Source organism: Pantherophis guttatus, chromosome 2 (genome assembly GCF_059756535.1).
Source record: "Pantherophis guttatus breed Tessera chromosome 2, ASM5975653v1, whole genome shotgun sequence".
Taxonomy (NCBI): Eukaryota; Metazoa; Chordata; class Lepidosauria; order Squamata; family Colubridae; genus Pantherophis; species Pantherophis guttatus.
In genome coordinates, this window is record NC_142064.1 from 196,193,830 (window position 1) to 196,211,057 (window position 17,228).

At 38.7% G+C, this 17,228-nt stretch overlaps 1 protein-coding gene across 4 annotated transcripts in view; it reads right to left on the minus strand.

The window, feature by feature from the left end:
• Positions 1–17,228, minus strand: part of ADAMTS2 (ADAM metallopeptidase with thrombospondin type 1 motif 2) — a 283,800-nt gene that overhangs the window by 162,604 nt on the left and 103,968 nt on the right. For all 4 annotated transcript variants that reach the window (XM_087887492.1, XM_034403051.2, XM_034403043.2 and 1 more), the window contains exon 3: positions 12,754–12,907. In XM_087887492.1, the coding sequence (XP_087743618.1) occupies positions 12,754–12,907 (154 nt within the window). The remainder of the gene's footprint in view (positions 1–12,753; positions 12,908–17,228) is intronic.

The window sequence follows — 17,228 nt, forward strand, 5'->3', positions numbered from 1 at the left end:
GTGGATTGCTCCAGTTGCAACCATGAGGAAGGCCCGTCAGAAGCGAGAAGGGGCGCTTTTCAGCCAGGAAGGGCAATGGAGGGAAAGCCGAGAAAACCAACGCCACCCCACGTATCCTGACCTGGAAATGGGGCCAGAGTGTCAAAAAAAAAGTTTTAAAAAGTTCCAAAAATTTTAGCCACCTTTTCAGTGGGCATGGCATGGGGGTCATGTGACTAAGTGCATGAGTGATGTCACATTGGCCATGCCCAATCAGTCACACCCTGCCCCCCCACCTAGCTATGCCCACCGAATCAGTAGTAAAAAATGTAGAACCCACCACTGGTAGGATTACACGCACACGCACACGCACAGACGCATACACACACACACACACACTTGTCTCTTTCATACTGATGGGAGAAAGTGGATGAATTGATCATGGGAGGCAGCAATCTTCTAAAGTAAATTTAGCCATTGGGAACACGGGTCTTACCATTTTACCTGGGGAGGTTTCTTTCTTGGAAATTATAATTATAGATTTCTAAAATATAAGCTAATCTAAGCTTAGATGTCAATGTATCATATTTTTCGAAGTATAAGATGCACCAGAGTATAAGACGCACCTTAGTTTTTGGGAAGGAAAATAAGAAAAAAGCTGATTGGGGGTGGATCAGCCTCCCGGAATACCCCCAATCAGCTGTTCCCAGAGGTGAATTTTAGCAACAGGTTCCTTGGTTGTGAGCTCTGTGCCTTGCTTTTTTTTCAGCCTCTGAAACCTCCATTTCAGAGGCTTTTTTTCCAGCCTCTCAAATTGAGGTTTCAGAGGCATTTTTCAGCTCTGGGTGGGGCTACATTTGGACTAGAAGATGCCCCCAGATTTTCACCCTCTTTTGGGGGGTAAAAAGGCAGGGGTGAAATGCTCCCGGTTTGGACCAGCTCGGGCGAGTAGGTAGCAATGGCGAAGGGCAGTTCGGAGAACTGGTAGCAAAAATCCCTGCCCCCGCCCCCCATGCCCATCTGAGCCGCGCGATCATCAGAGCCTTTTTTTTCTTTTAAATGGCTCTGACAAGCCAAGCTCTGACGATCCCAGCTGAGTTGCCTGCTAATCAGGCAACTTAGCTTGGATCGCCAGAGCCATGTAAAAGAAAAAACTTTTTTTCTTTTAAATGGCTCTGACGATCCAAGCTTTGACGATCCCAACTGAGTGGCCTGCTAATCGGTAGCAAAAATCCCTCCCCCTCCCCCCCTTAACTTGCTTACTTTAGCTGCTGGTCGCAACGCCTTGCTGTAATCCCTGCAATCCATTGCATCAGCAAGCAACTGAATCTCTCTGCCTGCAATCAAGCAGGCAGGGAGTTGTGGACTTCAACTCCCAGAATTCCTCAGCCAGCAAAGCAAAGCTGGCTGAGGAATTCTGGGTGTTGAAGTCTACAAGTCTTAAAGTTGCCAAGGTTGGAGACCCCTGTTCTATTGGGTAAGTTTTTTTCCCCTTTGGGAGCTTTAAAAAATAGTTAATTGGGGGTTTTTTAGTTGTTCTTTTTTTAGACCTAGCCATTTAAAGTTTAGAAAGTTTTAAATTTAGCTGCTTTTATATAAAAATAAAAATAAAATAAAATAATATTTGTGCAGCTTTCTGAGATTTAGTGTGTTTCTGTAGTGTTTCACTCTAACTACACAAACACACAAAATCTCACAAAGCTGTATATGGAATTTTGTGTGTGTAAAGTGTGAAAGTTGATTGTTTGGGCTTTTTGTGACTGTGTGAGGTTCCTGCTTGTTGCAGGGACCATTTTGGGTCTAGCACAGCTGCTTTTATATTATGGGTGAGGCAGTTGTGTTGTGTTGTGTTTTGTAGGTTAAAAAAGGGCAAAGAAGTGACATTGACTTGGCCACGCCCACCTGACCAAAAAGCCACGCCCACAGAACCAGTAGCAAAAATTTTTAGATTTCACCCCTGTAAAAAGGTATGTCTTATACTCTGAAAAATACTCTAAAAATACTCTAAAATACTGAAAAATATTCTAAAAAACACGTCTTATACTCTTGAAAAATACAGTAATTCTAAGAAACTTTACAAACTGACCAAAAAAAGATGAGTTTAAAAGCATAAATTGCAGTAAACAGCTTATACACGTGTTTTTTTATTTCCCTTATGCTTTCTTATGGTCCAGAGAAAATGAAACCCTTTTTCTGTTTTTTCCCCTTTATTTATAAGCAACTACGTCAGCCCATAACATAGTTTCTACAACCTCTAAAATGCTTGAGTACCATTGGCTCATGCAAGACCCCATTTCATTACCTGTCAGTCACTTCATTAGCTGAGTTCACCTGCCATATGAAAAGATTTGTTTGCTTTTGTCTCTGCATTTGTGTGAACCCAGTCGTTGTGTTTTGTAAATCTTTTTGGGGTGCTCTTTTTGCTCAGCAGTATCTGTGAACTGTTTAATATAATGTGCAAATCTGGCCATTAGCTTTGATCATGGATCTCACTTCTTAAATGTAGTAAAAATAATAGGGAAGATCTATCAAAAGTTTCTATTTTCTTTTGCTCAGGAGGAGGAAATAAATACCATATTTTTCGGAGTATAAGACGCACCTTTCCCCCCCCCCAAAAGGGGGTGAAAATTTAGGTGCATCTTATACACCAAATGTAGTCCTGCCCACCTACTGGCCCCCACCCTTTGGCCTCTGCCTCCCAGCAATTTACCTTCTTGCAGCAAGCAGCAAGAAGAAACAGCCCATTTCAGCTTCAGCACAGCTTAATTAGCACCAGTTGATTGTCTGTTGGATCAGCCTCCCGACTCTCAGCTGTTTTGCGCAGGCCTCTGCTGCTTGCTGCAAGGAGGTAAATTGCTGGGAGGCAGAGGCAGATTTCTTTTTCTTGTTTTCCTCACCAAAAAAGGTAGGTGCATCTTATAGTCCGGAGCATCTTATACTCTGAAAAATACGGTAGACAATAAGGATCAACTCACCCACCATATGAATTGAAAAGAAAACTTTTGTGATAGATCTAATGTCTAGTGAGATATAATTTTTATTTCTTTATTTCTTTTCTTTTTTTAGGAAAAGAAGCTTTGTCACCCATCTGTGTGGTTAGCAATAGTCTTAACAATCAGATGAGATTCATGTCCTCAGAAGGGCACATCTATGCTTCTTATTTGAGGGAGCTGATTCACAATAAAATTCACATCCATCACATCTTGGAAAATCTATATGATTCTGCGAAAAGGAGACGGGACATCAGGGAAAAGACAGATGTATTTATCATGCACATACCATACCAGGAGACCAAAAAAAAAAAAAAAAAAAGTCATTGCTGCTTTCCTGACTGCAGAATAAGAGAACTCTCATTAATCATTGGGACCATATACTGAAAGGGAAATATTGACTGGATTTGAAGAAACATCAGTTTTCTAATGGAGTAATTCCTTTTTAAAGGTAACCGCCAGAGTTTCTTTAAATTAGAATGCCTAGCAGCCAGTTTGAGTCATTTCAGGAATTCCGAAGGAACAAAGGAAAAAATAGATGCATTTGTTTCCCAAAAAGTAATGTAAATAATGGGTGGAAACTGATCAAGGAGCGATTCAAACTAGAAATAAGGAGAAATTTTCTGACAGTGAGAACAATCAACCAATGGAACAGAAGTTATCTTTGGAAGTTGTGGAAGCTTCATTACTGGAGGCTTTCAAGAAGAGATTGGACAGCCATTTGTCAGAGATGGTGTAGCTTGGGCGGGGGGTTGGACTAGATGACCTACAAGGTCCCTTCCAACTCTGTTAATCTGTAAGAATATTGCACAGGATGACAGCGTAAGAGTCAAATTGTTTGTAGAAAACTCTGAAATCTTTTTTCCTCGAGAAGATATAATCCATGTACTCTTTCTTCATGTAGTTTTTTTTTTTTGAAATTTGTTTCTCATTATTCTCTTTTGATGAGCAGATGGCCTCAACATACTTCTTCCATAACTGATCCCTCACTTTTATATTCAATCTACATTCATTCAGCACCCATTCATTCTTGATCCTATGTTTTCTTTTTTTTAATCTCACACAATTCTTAACTATCCCATTCCGACTGCATTGAAATGGTTTGCTTGACGTACCCAACTCTTTGCTGATCAACAAAGTGAACAGAAGCCATTTTTACTTTTTCCAATAAACCTTCATCCTTCACAAGAGACTATACCACCTTTCCACTAGCATTTGTGCCTCTGAAAATTTCTCCATCATTTTCTCATCTTTGTTCATTTGTATACTTTTCGCAAGGTACACAAATTCATCGACTTGCTTCAGTTTTTGCCTTTCGTGTGCAATTTGCAACTGTCTAGTTCATTTTCCATGTCAACCACTAGTCAAATTAATTCATGCATTAATTGTCAGATCAATTCTCCTTATGGCATTATACAATCTACATAAAATTTGCTGAAAATAATTTGGTTCTCAGCCAACTTGATACTATCTACATCAGGGTTGAAATGCTCCCGGTTCGGACCAGATAGCCCTATTTGGAAGCGATGGCGGTGGGTGGTTCGGAGAACCGGTAGCAAAAATCCCTGCCCCCCCCACCATGCCCAGCTGAGCTGCATGATCATCAGGGGCTTTTTTGTTTTTTACTTTTAAAAGCATTTTTTCTACCACCTCTTCCAATGAAAAAATGCTTTTAAGAGTAAAAAAAAAAGCCTCTGATGATTGCGCGGCTCAGCTGGGATCATCAGAGGCTTTTCACAGCATTTTTTTCTGCAACCTCTTGGCTGAAGAGATGGTTAAAAATGCTTTGAAAAGTCTCTGACGATCCCAGCTGAGTTGCCTGATCATCAGAGAGGCTTTTCAAAGCATTAGAAAAAATGCTTTGAAAAGTTAAAAAAAAAAAGTTGGCCATGCCCACCCAGTCACATTAACCCCCCACCACCACCACCACCACCAAGCCATGCCCACAGAACTGGTAGTAACAAATTTTACATTTCACCCCTGATCTACATAAAAGTACACACACATTCACATATCCAATCAAAATATCCCTGATATCACCACACTGCTTTTCTTACACAATTATCCAGGGAGACATCACATATCCTGTTCAGTGTTGAACAATCAATCTCACATTCCGAATCTTTTGTCACCCATATAGCCCAAAGTGTCTCAGTTATAGATCATAAAAAGTAAAATCAATCATTTATTTTGATTGTATTCATTCATTTGCTATACAACATGGACATATCATTGACTTATCTTTTTAACCAAGTATCTAATATTAACACTTTTTTACAAAGCTGTTCATCAAGCAGTCACTTTTCTCATTAATACTTGAGTCTCTGAATGATTTATTGAGCCCTGGTGGCGCAGTGGTTAGAATGTAGTATTGCAGGCTAATTCTGCTGACTGCTAGCAGTTCGATTCCCACCGGCTCAATGTTGAATAACCCTTCCATCCTTCCAAGGTCAATAAAATAAGGACCCAGATTGTTGGGGGCAATATGCTGACTCTGTAAACTGCTTAGAGTGGGCTGTAAAGCACTGTGAAGCGGTATATAAGTCTAAATGCTATTGCTATTTAGTCACTTAGAAAGTTCTACAATTTTTCCCTAAATTTGTATTTGCTTCTGTTATATTATGTATGGACTTCCTCAATCCAATCAATACTCAATCCAGCCATTCTTTTAGCATCCTTTTAGCAGGATACAGTGCAGACCAGTAGTGGGTTGCTACTGGTTCACACCGGTTTGGGTGGCCCGGTAGCAGATGCGGCGGGAGGTTCCGCCCACCCGCCTGGACATCATCAAAGCTTCTGCACATGTGCAGAAGTGGCACGCACGTGAGCGAAGCAAGCGTACATGCACGAGTGAACCGGTAGCAAAGATAAGTGAAACCCACCACTGATGCAGAATGCATTGCCATCTTAGTCACACCTATAGCACATGGACCGTCCTGACAATCACAGCATTGGCACATTTTAGCTAGTATGCCATAAGCACAAATTAAGTGCAGTTTTGCTCTGTGCAGGATCACGCTAGTCTATGCAAGCTAGAACGCTGAACAATTGACTACCATGCAAACCGAAATAGTGTAGCATGCATCCCACCAACTAGAAGGCATAGGCACTGTATGAAACAAACTTATTACTTGCAGTGGGAAATAAGCCTTCCTTTTAAAAATAAAAATAAAAAATAGCAAGAATTAGAAATGCCACTCTTATCTCACTGCTGCCTGTCCCTAGCAGAGACTCACATTTTGGAGTGGTTCTCATACCAGAACCTACGAGAAACATATTAAGTTTGTTCAGCGCAATTGTTCAGAAGTGATAAAAAAAGTTTTAGAATGTGCTGAGATGGACAAGTTAACAAAAGAAATTAAAAAAAAAGAAGAGACAGATTACTATATAATTTGGAATAAATGTATGAATGGCTCAAGAGCAGAAATAAAGAAATAAAGAACAACACAAATAGGGGAGAAGATAAAATGTAAAGTATGTATGTAACAAATATATATATATATATATATATATATATATATATATATATATATATATATATATCTTAGCTAATTGTTTTAAGGGGGAAAAAGTTAAGCATTAATGGGTTTTTCAGGCATCTGAAACAAATATATAGAAATGTATAAAATTAAGGCTATTAGGATTAGAAAATACATTGTAATCAATCAAAAAGGGGACAATGAAGAAAATGAAACAATATGAGAGACATGGGGGGGTGATCACAGTGGAAAGCAGACCACGAAGAAACACTTGTTAAAAAGAGAATATATTTATATGTTGTATGTGATGTGTTTGTCATAATGTGTAGTAATAAAACAATAAAACTTTTTTTTTAAAAAAAAGTTTGTTCAGTGCATTTGACTACCACAGTACAGTATATATTAATGCAGCTGTTGCTTTCAGGTCATTTTTTACTTCATTTTTCCACATATTATTATTATGTTTGGCATAAATATATCAGTGTTGCACTTGAACTATTAATATTGGTACTTGTTTGGGACGCTCATATTCCCCAGCCTACTAGCAAAATACCATCAAGTGATCCTGGAAATGTTATAACCTTAAGTCTCTTACTGACATTAAACCAAAACCAAAGCATCTTGCTTTGCCAAGATGCATTTCTTTTCTCTTGTAACTCATAAAACATTTTGATTAAAGTTAAAATGATTTCCAGACTGACACAATCTTATGCCATTCTATTAGTGTATGTTTTCTTCAACCACATAGCATTCCTCTCAAAGACAAAATGTCTGGAAGTCAACAATAAGAATTGCTTTGTTGATTTGCTTGCGTTTTCACTGAAGTTCTGTGGAAAAGATAGAATACAACTTTATGCATAGGCTAATAAAAGAGTATGGGACAGTGAAGGACAGATAGACAAATCTTTGCAAGCAAGTGTAGCATTACCATTAGTTTTAGGTAACAATCTGTGGGCAAAGTGAGCACAAATAAGAGAATCAGTTCAGCCTAGTAGTTAAGGCACCAAGCCAAGTCTCCCTCTCTCTCTCTCCCTCTCTCTCTCTCCCTCTCTCTCGCAACTTACCTCACAGAATTATTGTGGGGAAAATAGGAGGAAAAAGGAGTATTAGACATAGTCAATGACTTGAAATGTTTATAAGAATAATAAAGGTAGAATTTAAAAAAGGGAAAGTATCTAATGTCTCCATTTAAGGTTGTGACTACCTGCTATTCTTTTATTCCTAATTAAATAGATAAGCAACACCATAAAAACAAGGAGCCAGAAAGCTCAAAACTGAAAAAGTATTGCATTGCAGAGGTGACCAAGTTTCTATTTAATTATCAGGATTTGAAAAGATTAATAGAAAACTAGAGCTCAGAAGGGATTAGTTTACTATATTATGTTGTAGACTGTAATTTCAAGGGGCTGTTCTGATATTGTAAATATAGTGTTCCTTTTTTTACTTTTCTTCTCATAGAAGAATTATCCCAGACTGGAATCAATTAGACAAGGACACAAAATTCCAAGAATTTATGATAAGTAATATTTATTGAAGAAAAGATAGAAAGTCATAATGAAAGAATTCAGTTCACTGTTATCTTATAGAAGCAAGCCCTACTTTTAGAATCAATAGTCAAACCTTTTCCTGTTCACTCTACGGTCTACCCAGCCTGTTCTTTTGGGTGGAAAAGCCAGTTTTCACCAGTGCCTTTTTTGAACAAATGTGTTACTGTGTTCCTTTTTTCTTGAAATGTGTCATAATTAATTCTTATAAGAATTATAAATATACAAAAACTAGTAGGTATCTGCATCCCAGAATGCTATGAGTAAACTTACTTCAGGAGGCACTCTAAACTTCATCCTCCTGCACAAGACTTGAGTCTTTGGAGAAAGGCGGCATACAAGTTGAATAAATAAATAAATAAATAAATAAATAAATAAATAAATAAGATAGAGTTAAACAGATGTTTGGATTTCTTCCAACACAGATCCATTGCTGGTTCCCAGATGTCTTAGGTAAGCCTTAGCTAATGGTAATTACCATCCAGCAATGCTAGCTGATACAAGAGCATCAAAATGAATAACCCAGTTGAGAACTGAATGAACAACAAAACAAACAGATCATGTAAACTTGATATTAGAGGACTACCACAACTCCCATGGCATACCAACTGAAGATAAACATGTCACAAACAAGAAGAAATTGCATTCATTGCATTTTATTTGTTTTAATTGTTTATTTGTTTACCAGAAAGATCTAGTCTTCTTATGTTTTTCATCAAATGTACACAGAAAAAGTATTCAGCTTGATTTGTAGCATCATTGGTTTCAGACTATTTTGCCTAAAGAAAACAGGACTTAGATTTGGTCAACCGTACATTAATAAATGGGTGAGCATTTCAAATAACTCTTGGGAAGAATTTACATTCCATACCCTGGATTTCAGCTACTGTTTCTGAGACATTGGTGGCAAAGACTATATTGACCAACTCAGTCAATTGCAGTAGGAAATCTTACTGTTTTGTGGAATCTCTGTTTGCTGTTTCTGTTTCTGTTTATTTTAACAACTAAGATTTTTAAAAGTAATGCCATAAGGCATGAATTATGCTCAAGCTCTTTTGTTTCAGAGAAAAATATGTGGCAGTTAAATATTTTTCCAACACTGAAATAATTTGCATCAACACATTATTAACCCAACAATCTGCATTAGAAGAATAACAAAAAAATGTGCTACAAGGGAAACTTGATCATTTGGCTTCAGCACAAATTTAAACGATTAGAAACCTTCTTCAGAAGTTTGCTTCAATGTGTAACAGCTTAAAAAATGGGTAGGGATCAGAGTTGCACATGCAACCTCACCCCTTTCATTCTCCGATCTCCAAGGATTAATCAGAAAGTCTAAAGTAATCTATGCTTGCAACCCATGAAATCTGGAATCCTGTGGAAGCAGGGCCTTGTATCATCCACAGAAGTATGCTATCATATAATCAGTTATCCTTTAGGTCTTTCATCTAAAAACATAGTCAGACTTAACTGAATGCAATGCCAGCATGCATGCCCATCCCCTGCTCACTTTCAAACCCTCCTGAATTCAAACTTACTCTTGAATAGGATGAGTATCTTTTCATCAGCAGCAATGTGGATTCCTATGCATTCACTAGGGCTGCAGTGATGAGATAGAAAGCAATAGACAAATAGGAGCCCCAATTAATGCTATGTCTCTCTTTTCCTCACTACATTTCCAAGAGAGACAAACTTATGTAAAACTCATGATTGATATTGATCTGCGTAGTAGAGGTGAGTATTTCCCACCATTGCTAAGCAGCTTTTTAATCAACTAATCAAACTTGGCTCAAGCAGAAAGTAAGCTCATGATGCGGCAGCAATCAGCACAAAATTTCCAAGAAGAGAGTATGTCACTGGGCCCAGTCTGCTTAGGTGTTCCACCTGACTGGACCCAGGAGGTGAGCCTTCTCTGCCGTGACACCTGTCATGCAGAACATTATCCCCCTCAAGGGGGGATGGCCCCAAACCTATTGAATTTAAGAAAATCCTTAAAATTTTGAATGCACTCTCCTGTGTTTTTGTTTATATTTTTAAGGCTTTTGTTTTAATTGTGTGCACTGCCCAAGCCACATTCTGTCAGCCCTTCAAGGTAGTCCAGACAAGAAGCATCAACCATGAGTATTGACACCACCTTAATTGCAAGATAGGCTCAGTTTGGTCCAGTGATTAAGGTACCAGGCTGGAAAGTAGAAGTCCATGAGTTCAAATCAATCAATCAAACAAACAAGATTACAGTAATAGAATCTTGCAAGTCTGAAAACACCTCTCCCCTTCCCTATTTTTATTCTCCCAAAAACTAGGGAAGATCTCTTCTGAGATGCTTTCTCCACCTCCAGCTCTCCTTTAGACTCAGATTTCATTCATCAGGCTATTGTCTAGTCTTCCAAAGTCATTTTCTTATACCAGTACATACAAATGAGATGGGTAGCTATATACATTTGATAAATAAATAATAAAGCAGGTAAATCACATAGTCACACTCAAAAATTCTTTAGTAAACAAGTGCATTTAAAAACAACAGCAAAGGACTAATTACCTTGTACACCAACACTTACTCAATTTTTTGGCTCTTCCATTCACCCTCTCACATTGTAAATTATGTACAGTTAAGTTATTGGGATCAGGAACAACTATTTTTCATGTGCGATCCTTGTCTGTCCTCAGCAGATAGTAGCACTTAGCTGCTTGGCTGATTCAAGAAAACAAAACACTAGGCAGGGTTGGCCCCAGGGCTATAGGCTAAATGGATACATGGTTTGACTTGAGAGAGAATGTACCTTTATTGTTCAATGTTTGTCTAGCTTGTTTACTTGCTTTAGCTAAAGGACAAAATGACATTACCTCCACCCACACCCATTCAGAAGAAAATTAAATTGGTAGTCCAATCTTACTTTATGGGACAAAGCCCTTCACCATTAGTGAGGTTCTAGTTCCAGGTGTGCAGGACAGTCCTTGAGATACACATTGCTCTGCCTTTCAGCCAAGATGAACAGGAAGATGGGAAGATCAAGATAAATGGTGTGGAAATGCCATGGCCTCCTCAGCAGTGGTGAATTGCTCCCGGTTCGCACCAGTTCTATAGAACCAGTAGTAAAACTGGCGGAAGGCCCTGCCCACTGACCCCAATGTCACCAAAATGCTTCTGCGCATGCGCAGAAGAACGTGCACGTGGCTCTGTTGTGAACAGGTAGTAAAGGTAAGTAGAACCCACCCCTGACTCCTCAGTATTTTCTGTCTGATATAAAGCCAAGTTTGACCCTTTGTAACTTGTGCTCTGGCACTTTATTCAGCAAACCCAAGTGCTCCTAATATCATGTGAGTCTGTATTGTACAGTGGAGGAACAACATAATACATCTGCTTTATAACAGTTCTTGTGAATTTGCTACTAGAATATAGGAAACTATGATTGATATCAGACTTTCACCCATCAAATCCAATAAATCTTTCCCATCATGTTTCACTCAAAATTATTCATTGGAAGTTCCAAATCTGGGAGTAGTATCTTCAGCATGCCATGCATGAGCATGATTATTGGGCTCTAGTCCCATCTCATGTATGAGAACATAGATTTTATTAAAAATCTCAGAGCACAATAAATCAACTCTTATAACACAACTTTCCCAAGTCTAACTCTAATCAACTCTTAACAAAGATAGAATTCTGGAATGTTCAAACCTAAGGAAAGACTGAACAGATAAAAGGTCTTTTCCAAACACACACACTTCGGCACAATGAAGAATAAAGATAATATTATGAAGAAAGTGAATGTATACTTATAATTCTAGTTAATTATAAGACTCTGGAAACAATTCACCAGTACTGAAATTAGACAAAGCCCTAAGGGTTGATTCAAATATACTATTTGAGTCTTGATTTATCAGCACTTGATTATGAAACAGTTCACAATCAATATCTAAAGGTGTGAACAGCATTCACTGAATAATGTCTCTGACCACATCAATCTGGCGTGCTCAAGCTAGGCTGATTGTTTCAGCCACACAAACTTTTGCAACAATTCTGTTCAAACATTCAATCTAAGCATGGAACCCTTCAAGGCCAGAGGGATCTGGAGATGGCTATGCTAGTTAAGGTCAACTTTTGATCCTGACAAATTCAGTGTGCAGGTCTAAAAGCAAGTGCTAGTTGCATTTTTTTTTTTTTTTGCACTTACAGTAGATGCATAATCAGTGTTTTCCTTTCTGACTTCCATATTGAGAATGGATGGAATGGGTGATGCACAAGGAGTCACTGGGGGTACAAGAAGCCCATACACAAGTCTTCCTATACATTTTGGCAATTTTTCCAAGGTCAGCTAAATACCTGACTAGTGCTAACATAATCATTGCATATCTATATTATTCACAGAGGTTCCTGGTTCTGTCATATCTAGCATTCTTTGTTAATTTATATACAATGGATCTACATTTTAAAGACCTCCTTTCTATAGTTCAAACTTGTCACAATTGGCCTATGCTGCCTGTTTTATCAATCAAGAGATTGTTTTAGCAAACAATCCAAAAAAGTACTTGGGACAATAACTGATGTTGGGAAGCTTAATTAATCTAAACCTATTTCTTTTAGGTCTTCTATTTCATTTAAGCAACAAACGTTGAAGTACGACAACCAGAAAGAAGGCATCTCGTTCCTCAAGGAGGTAAAGCAGTGGTAGCTGAAGAATTCTACCTATGGTGCTACTGAACACATGCTTTTAACTGAAAGTGTTCAGGCATCAATTTTCAGGATCACTGTAACCTTACCTCTAGGCTGGGTGTCTGGGTGCTCTCTGTGAAATGTTCCCTTGACAGCTGTCCTGCGGTATACCACATGGGTCCTTCCTTCTTCCTCCTCCTGTTTCCCCTTCTGCAGAGGTTCAATGAAATACTCGTCCTTGTCCGTGCGAATCATGCCAGCCTGAAGTGACAGGGCAAAGATTGAACATTTCAAATTACTGCCCATGCTGCAGACATTTTGAATAAATCTCTACAATATGCACAAGCACACTTTAGCCTTCTCCGGGGAGCAGTTAGGATGCAGATAGTAAGCAAGATGAATTCCTGATTAGAGCAACATCAGTGCCTGTGCTTGACAAGGAAGGGCAATAGTAAAGCATTAGACTAAAGGGATTTCTTCTGGAATCTAATTAACAAGAGCCGGGATTATGCTATAGGAGGAGAGGGAGTCATGATCCAAACACCATTACAGTCGAAGAATTTATAATAGTCATTTGCATGAAGTTATAGTGGTAAAGTGCATTAAAATGGCATCAGCAGTATGACACACAGGCTTTGAAAGAGAAAAGTCTTGAAACAAATTCTGCACTGGTTGCCTTCGCACTGACTTGATCTACCAGTAAATAGCAAATCCAACCCAATTATATTGGGTGGAGACATCTTGGCTGCCATCCAAGGAGAAGGAGGAGGAAGATGAAGAAGAGGATTGGGTTGACAGCAGTTACAGATGGGGTGGATAAAATTTTATCTTCCATTTCCTGCCCCATTTTATTTGTCAAAGTGCCCAACAGAGATGAGTCTCTGGAGAAGCCATGTTTTGTAATCCTGCTCTAGCACTCACTTCTGTGACAAAATTATAGTGGAGAATAGAATAGAATAGAATAGAATAGAATAGAATAGAATAGAATAGAATAGAATAGAATAGAATAGAATAGAATAGAATAGAATATTCTTTTTTGGCCAAGTGTGATTGGACACACTCAATATAGATACAAACAATGAAGTGATAAATCACAAATCATCAGCTACAATCATAAATCATAAGATACAATGAACAAAGTGATAGTCATAAAATACCAACAGGAGTACGTAATAGTCCTACTACAAGGTTCGATAGTAACGTACTGTTGGGAGACCTGAAGGGCCAGTTGGTGATTTTAAAAAGTCTACCTATATGCTCCATAAGAGTTTGAATGAGTACAAATGCAAGGCTACGACCCTATCTTTCATTTGATTGAGATGCTGGACCCATGATTTTTTAAATATATTAATATGAAGGCAGGTACTTCTGAACCATATTGGAACCAGCATGTCTGCATTCAAGACACTTAAGCTTTCCATATAACTTTGCCACACTTCAGAGCCTCTGCTCCCCATGTGGGCAAGTAGAAGTGAGGGAAGGAAGAAAGGTCAGCAACTAAATTTCTTTTCCTTTTCTTTTCAATTAGTGAGCACAGAAGGGGGAAATGGTTTTTGAAATGAAGCAGATGTGGCAGGAAGATTTAATTTCTTCCAACCTGCACACACTGTGGTCCTACTCCCAGTTTGGACCGTTCACCTCAATAATGAAAGAAAATCAAAGAGTCAACTACATTCTACATACAGAAAGAAACTTTAATTGGATTGAAAATTATTATTGGGTTAGGGACTAAATTCTATCACTGAGTTTATAAGAAAGGGCTTTGGTTTAGTTCTGGCATTAGAAACCACACCAAGCTGAGCATGAACTTCCAAGTGCTGCTAAAAAACAGAAGTGTTGCATTTCAACATCACTAATTTGATCAACTACCCTGAGATTTCACATCATGGAAATTTAATTAATTTTATGCAACTGATTCGAGTTAGACATTGCCTGACTCTGAACCCACACTGGGCAGTGTACATTAGTAAAATTAAGTAAGATACAATAATTATTAAAGGAGTAAGAAGAAAGGAAAAAACAAGAATTAATAGCAAATGCAGCTAACCACACCTTCCCCCATCAATCAATCTGACCAAGAGCCCAACCACCCTACCTCAGCCTGGGAAAACAGCTAGGTCTTTAGGGCTTTATGGAATGCCATTAGGGTGGGAACCACTTGGATATCAGGTGAGACCTCAATCCAGAGGGCAGACACTATGACAGAGGAAGCACGCCTCTTCAGTCTACTAGATCACACTGTTTAATGGAAAGGACCCAACATATGCCAACTCTGTTGCATTGAAATAGGCGTTGGGAATTAAGAGACATCGTAATTGCACTGGTAGAGAGAAATAATGCTGGAGTGCCAGGATTCCAGAGATATTAGGGCTATTTCCCTATTTCACTCAGTGTATAATTTCTATGGTAAATCATTTTGGGTACAAAAAGAAAAAAAAAAGAATTTGCATCCTGTCCCGAGATACCTCTAATTCAGGAGTGTCAATCTCAATTTCACTGAGGGCCACATCTGGGCGGTGTTTGACCTTGGGGGGCCGGGGGGCATGGCTGGGGTGGGTGTGGCCAGGCTGCGCATGGCCAGCTCAACGTCACTTGTGTCAGGGATGCCTGTGGTGGCCCGAGTGCTCTGCCAGTGAAAACAGGCTCCTAAGCTCCATTGTCAGCTGCCACGGCCTCCTGCAACCCTCTCCAAGTGAAAAGGACCTTGGGATGGATGCACGTGGTCCACCCAATCTCTGTTTTTGCTGGCAGGTCCTTTGCTGCCTGCTTTTGCTGAGGGCCGGTCCCTTGCTGTTTCCAGGGTGGCCCTAAGGGCCAGATCTAAGTACCCTATAGGCCAGATCCAGCCCACAGGCCTCAAGTTTGACATCCCTGCTCTAATTGTATGGCTATTTTATTTTCTTTGGTTGTCTGGGGGGAATATTTTCTTCGGTCAATCACCCCCTTTTTGCTACAAAAAAAGTTGATATCAAGCTAGTACTTATACTTTACTTTCACCATGGACCCGAGTGGCATAAAGGTAACTGCACTTTAAAACTCTGTCATGTAACTTCTTACTGTAATTTAGATAGATTTCACATTAAACACAGGAAAACAGAAAACCAAACAAAACTAATCAGAATGATTTACAAGCGGTAAACTGAAAAAGGAAATTAGCTTCCCCCCCAACACTTAGGCAAAGTAATATCAATTTGGAACGTAATTTGGCATCATATTTCCATACCAGGAAGGGGGGGGGACAAATTTGCAAATCTGTGCATAAAGTTTGAACACAGTCTGAGAATAATTTCAATATTCACATAAAAGCAAGCAAAAATCTCTTTCTTTAAATCCCACCCAGGAGATCATTCAGAACATATTGTTCCTCATTCTTCAAATGGCTCCTCATTCTCCTAAGTATTTCTTTTGGCACTTTATGATGTTTTCCCATATGTAAAGAGGCAGCTGATACAAAAGGAGATCATGAATCATTCAGACACGCCCTTTGATATCACACTTATGTTATTATGGATGTGCTATGTTTATTTGTAGGAATTTATGGGAGATCACATGGGCTTCTTTGAAAGCAAAGGAACAGAACCAAACTAGCTTCAAACTATCGTGTGAAGCTCGGTAATAGTGCCAAAGGCAAGAGAAAATAGGAAGATAGTTGGTAAACTAACCAATTCAAAACCTTGATTGCTAGTCTAGATGGATTAAGTAGGATAATCTCAGCATAGGGAGGCCAAGACCAGAGTCAACAGAGATGTTTGGAATGAGAGGGCTGTAATGGGTAGGACCAACAAGCACAGTTCTTGGCTCCTACGTAGTTGAGATTTTCTACTGGCTTAATGTTGGAACAGAGCTATGATCTGGGCATTGTTTACATAGTACCAGAAAATTGCATTGATTTATTTTCTCATTTATTTAATGACCACTGCAAACAAAAATTAGGCTCTTTTTAAAGATGGCATGCAAAATAGCAGATGTAATTTTGAAATCCATCGGGCAAATGTGCAGCAAAGGATAGACAGTACCATATTTTTAGTCCTGTTGCACAAAAATATTTTTGATGCAGAAAAATGCACCTCGTAGAACAATCAGAGAATCCCAAAATGGATGAATTATGGAATTCCTTCCTTTGTTCTTCCATATTTATCACAGTGTCATTAGTACAAGACATAATGTCCTTACTAAGTGCATAGATTAAATATTACTGCTGTCCCTTATAACATTATAGCAGTTTCTGTGTAGTGATTTCTAGATGAATAAAACTGAATGATGTTCATTCTGCTTTCAGGTCTAAAAAAGTCAACCTTGGTAAAGGAATGAACACTTCTGGAATAACTCAATGAGGCTGCAATGAGCACTGAAACTTGGATTATTAAAATTCCAGACAAGATGGCAGCTAGAAAATCTACAAAGATCAAAGAGGAATTTCCTGATAGTTGCTTTGTCAACAACTGACAAAAACAAATTATCTACAATTGCAATATAACACAGCACCTAGTTTTCATTTGCTGCATATAATGTCTCTGTCTCTACTGGATAAACCTGAGCTAATTCAAAATAACTTGTCTTCCTCTCAAAACATGAGGGATTT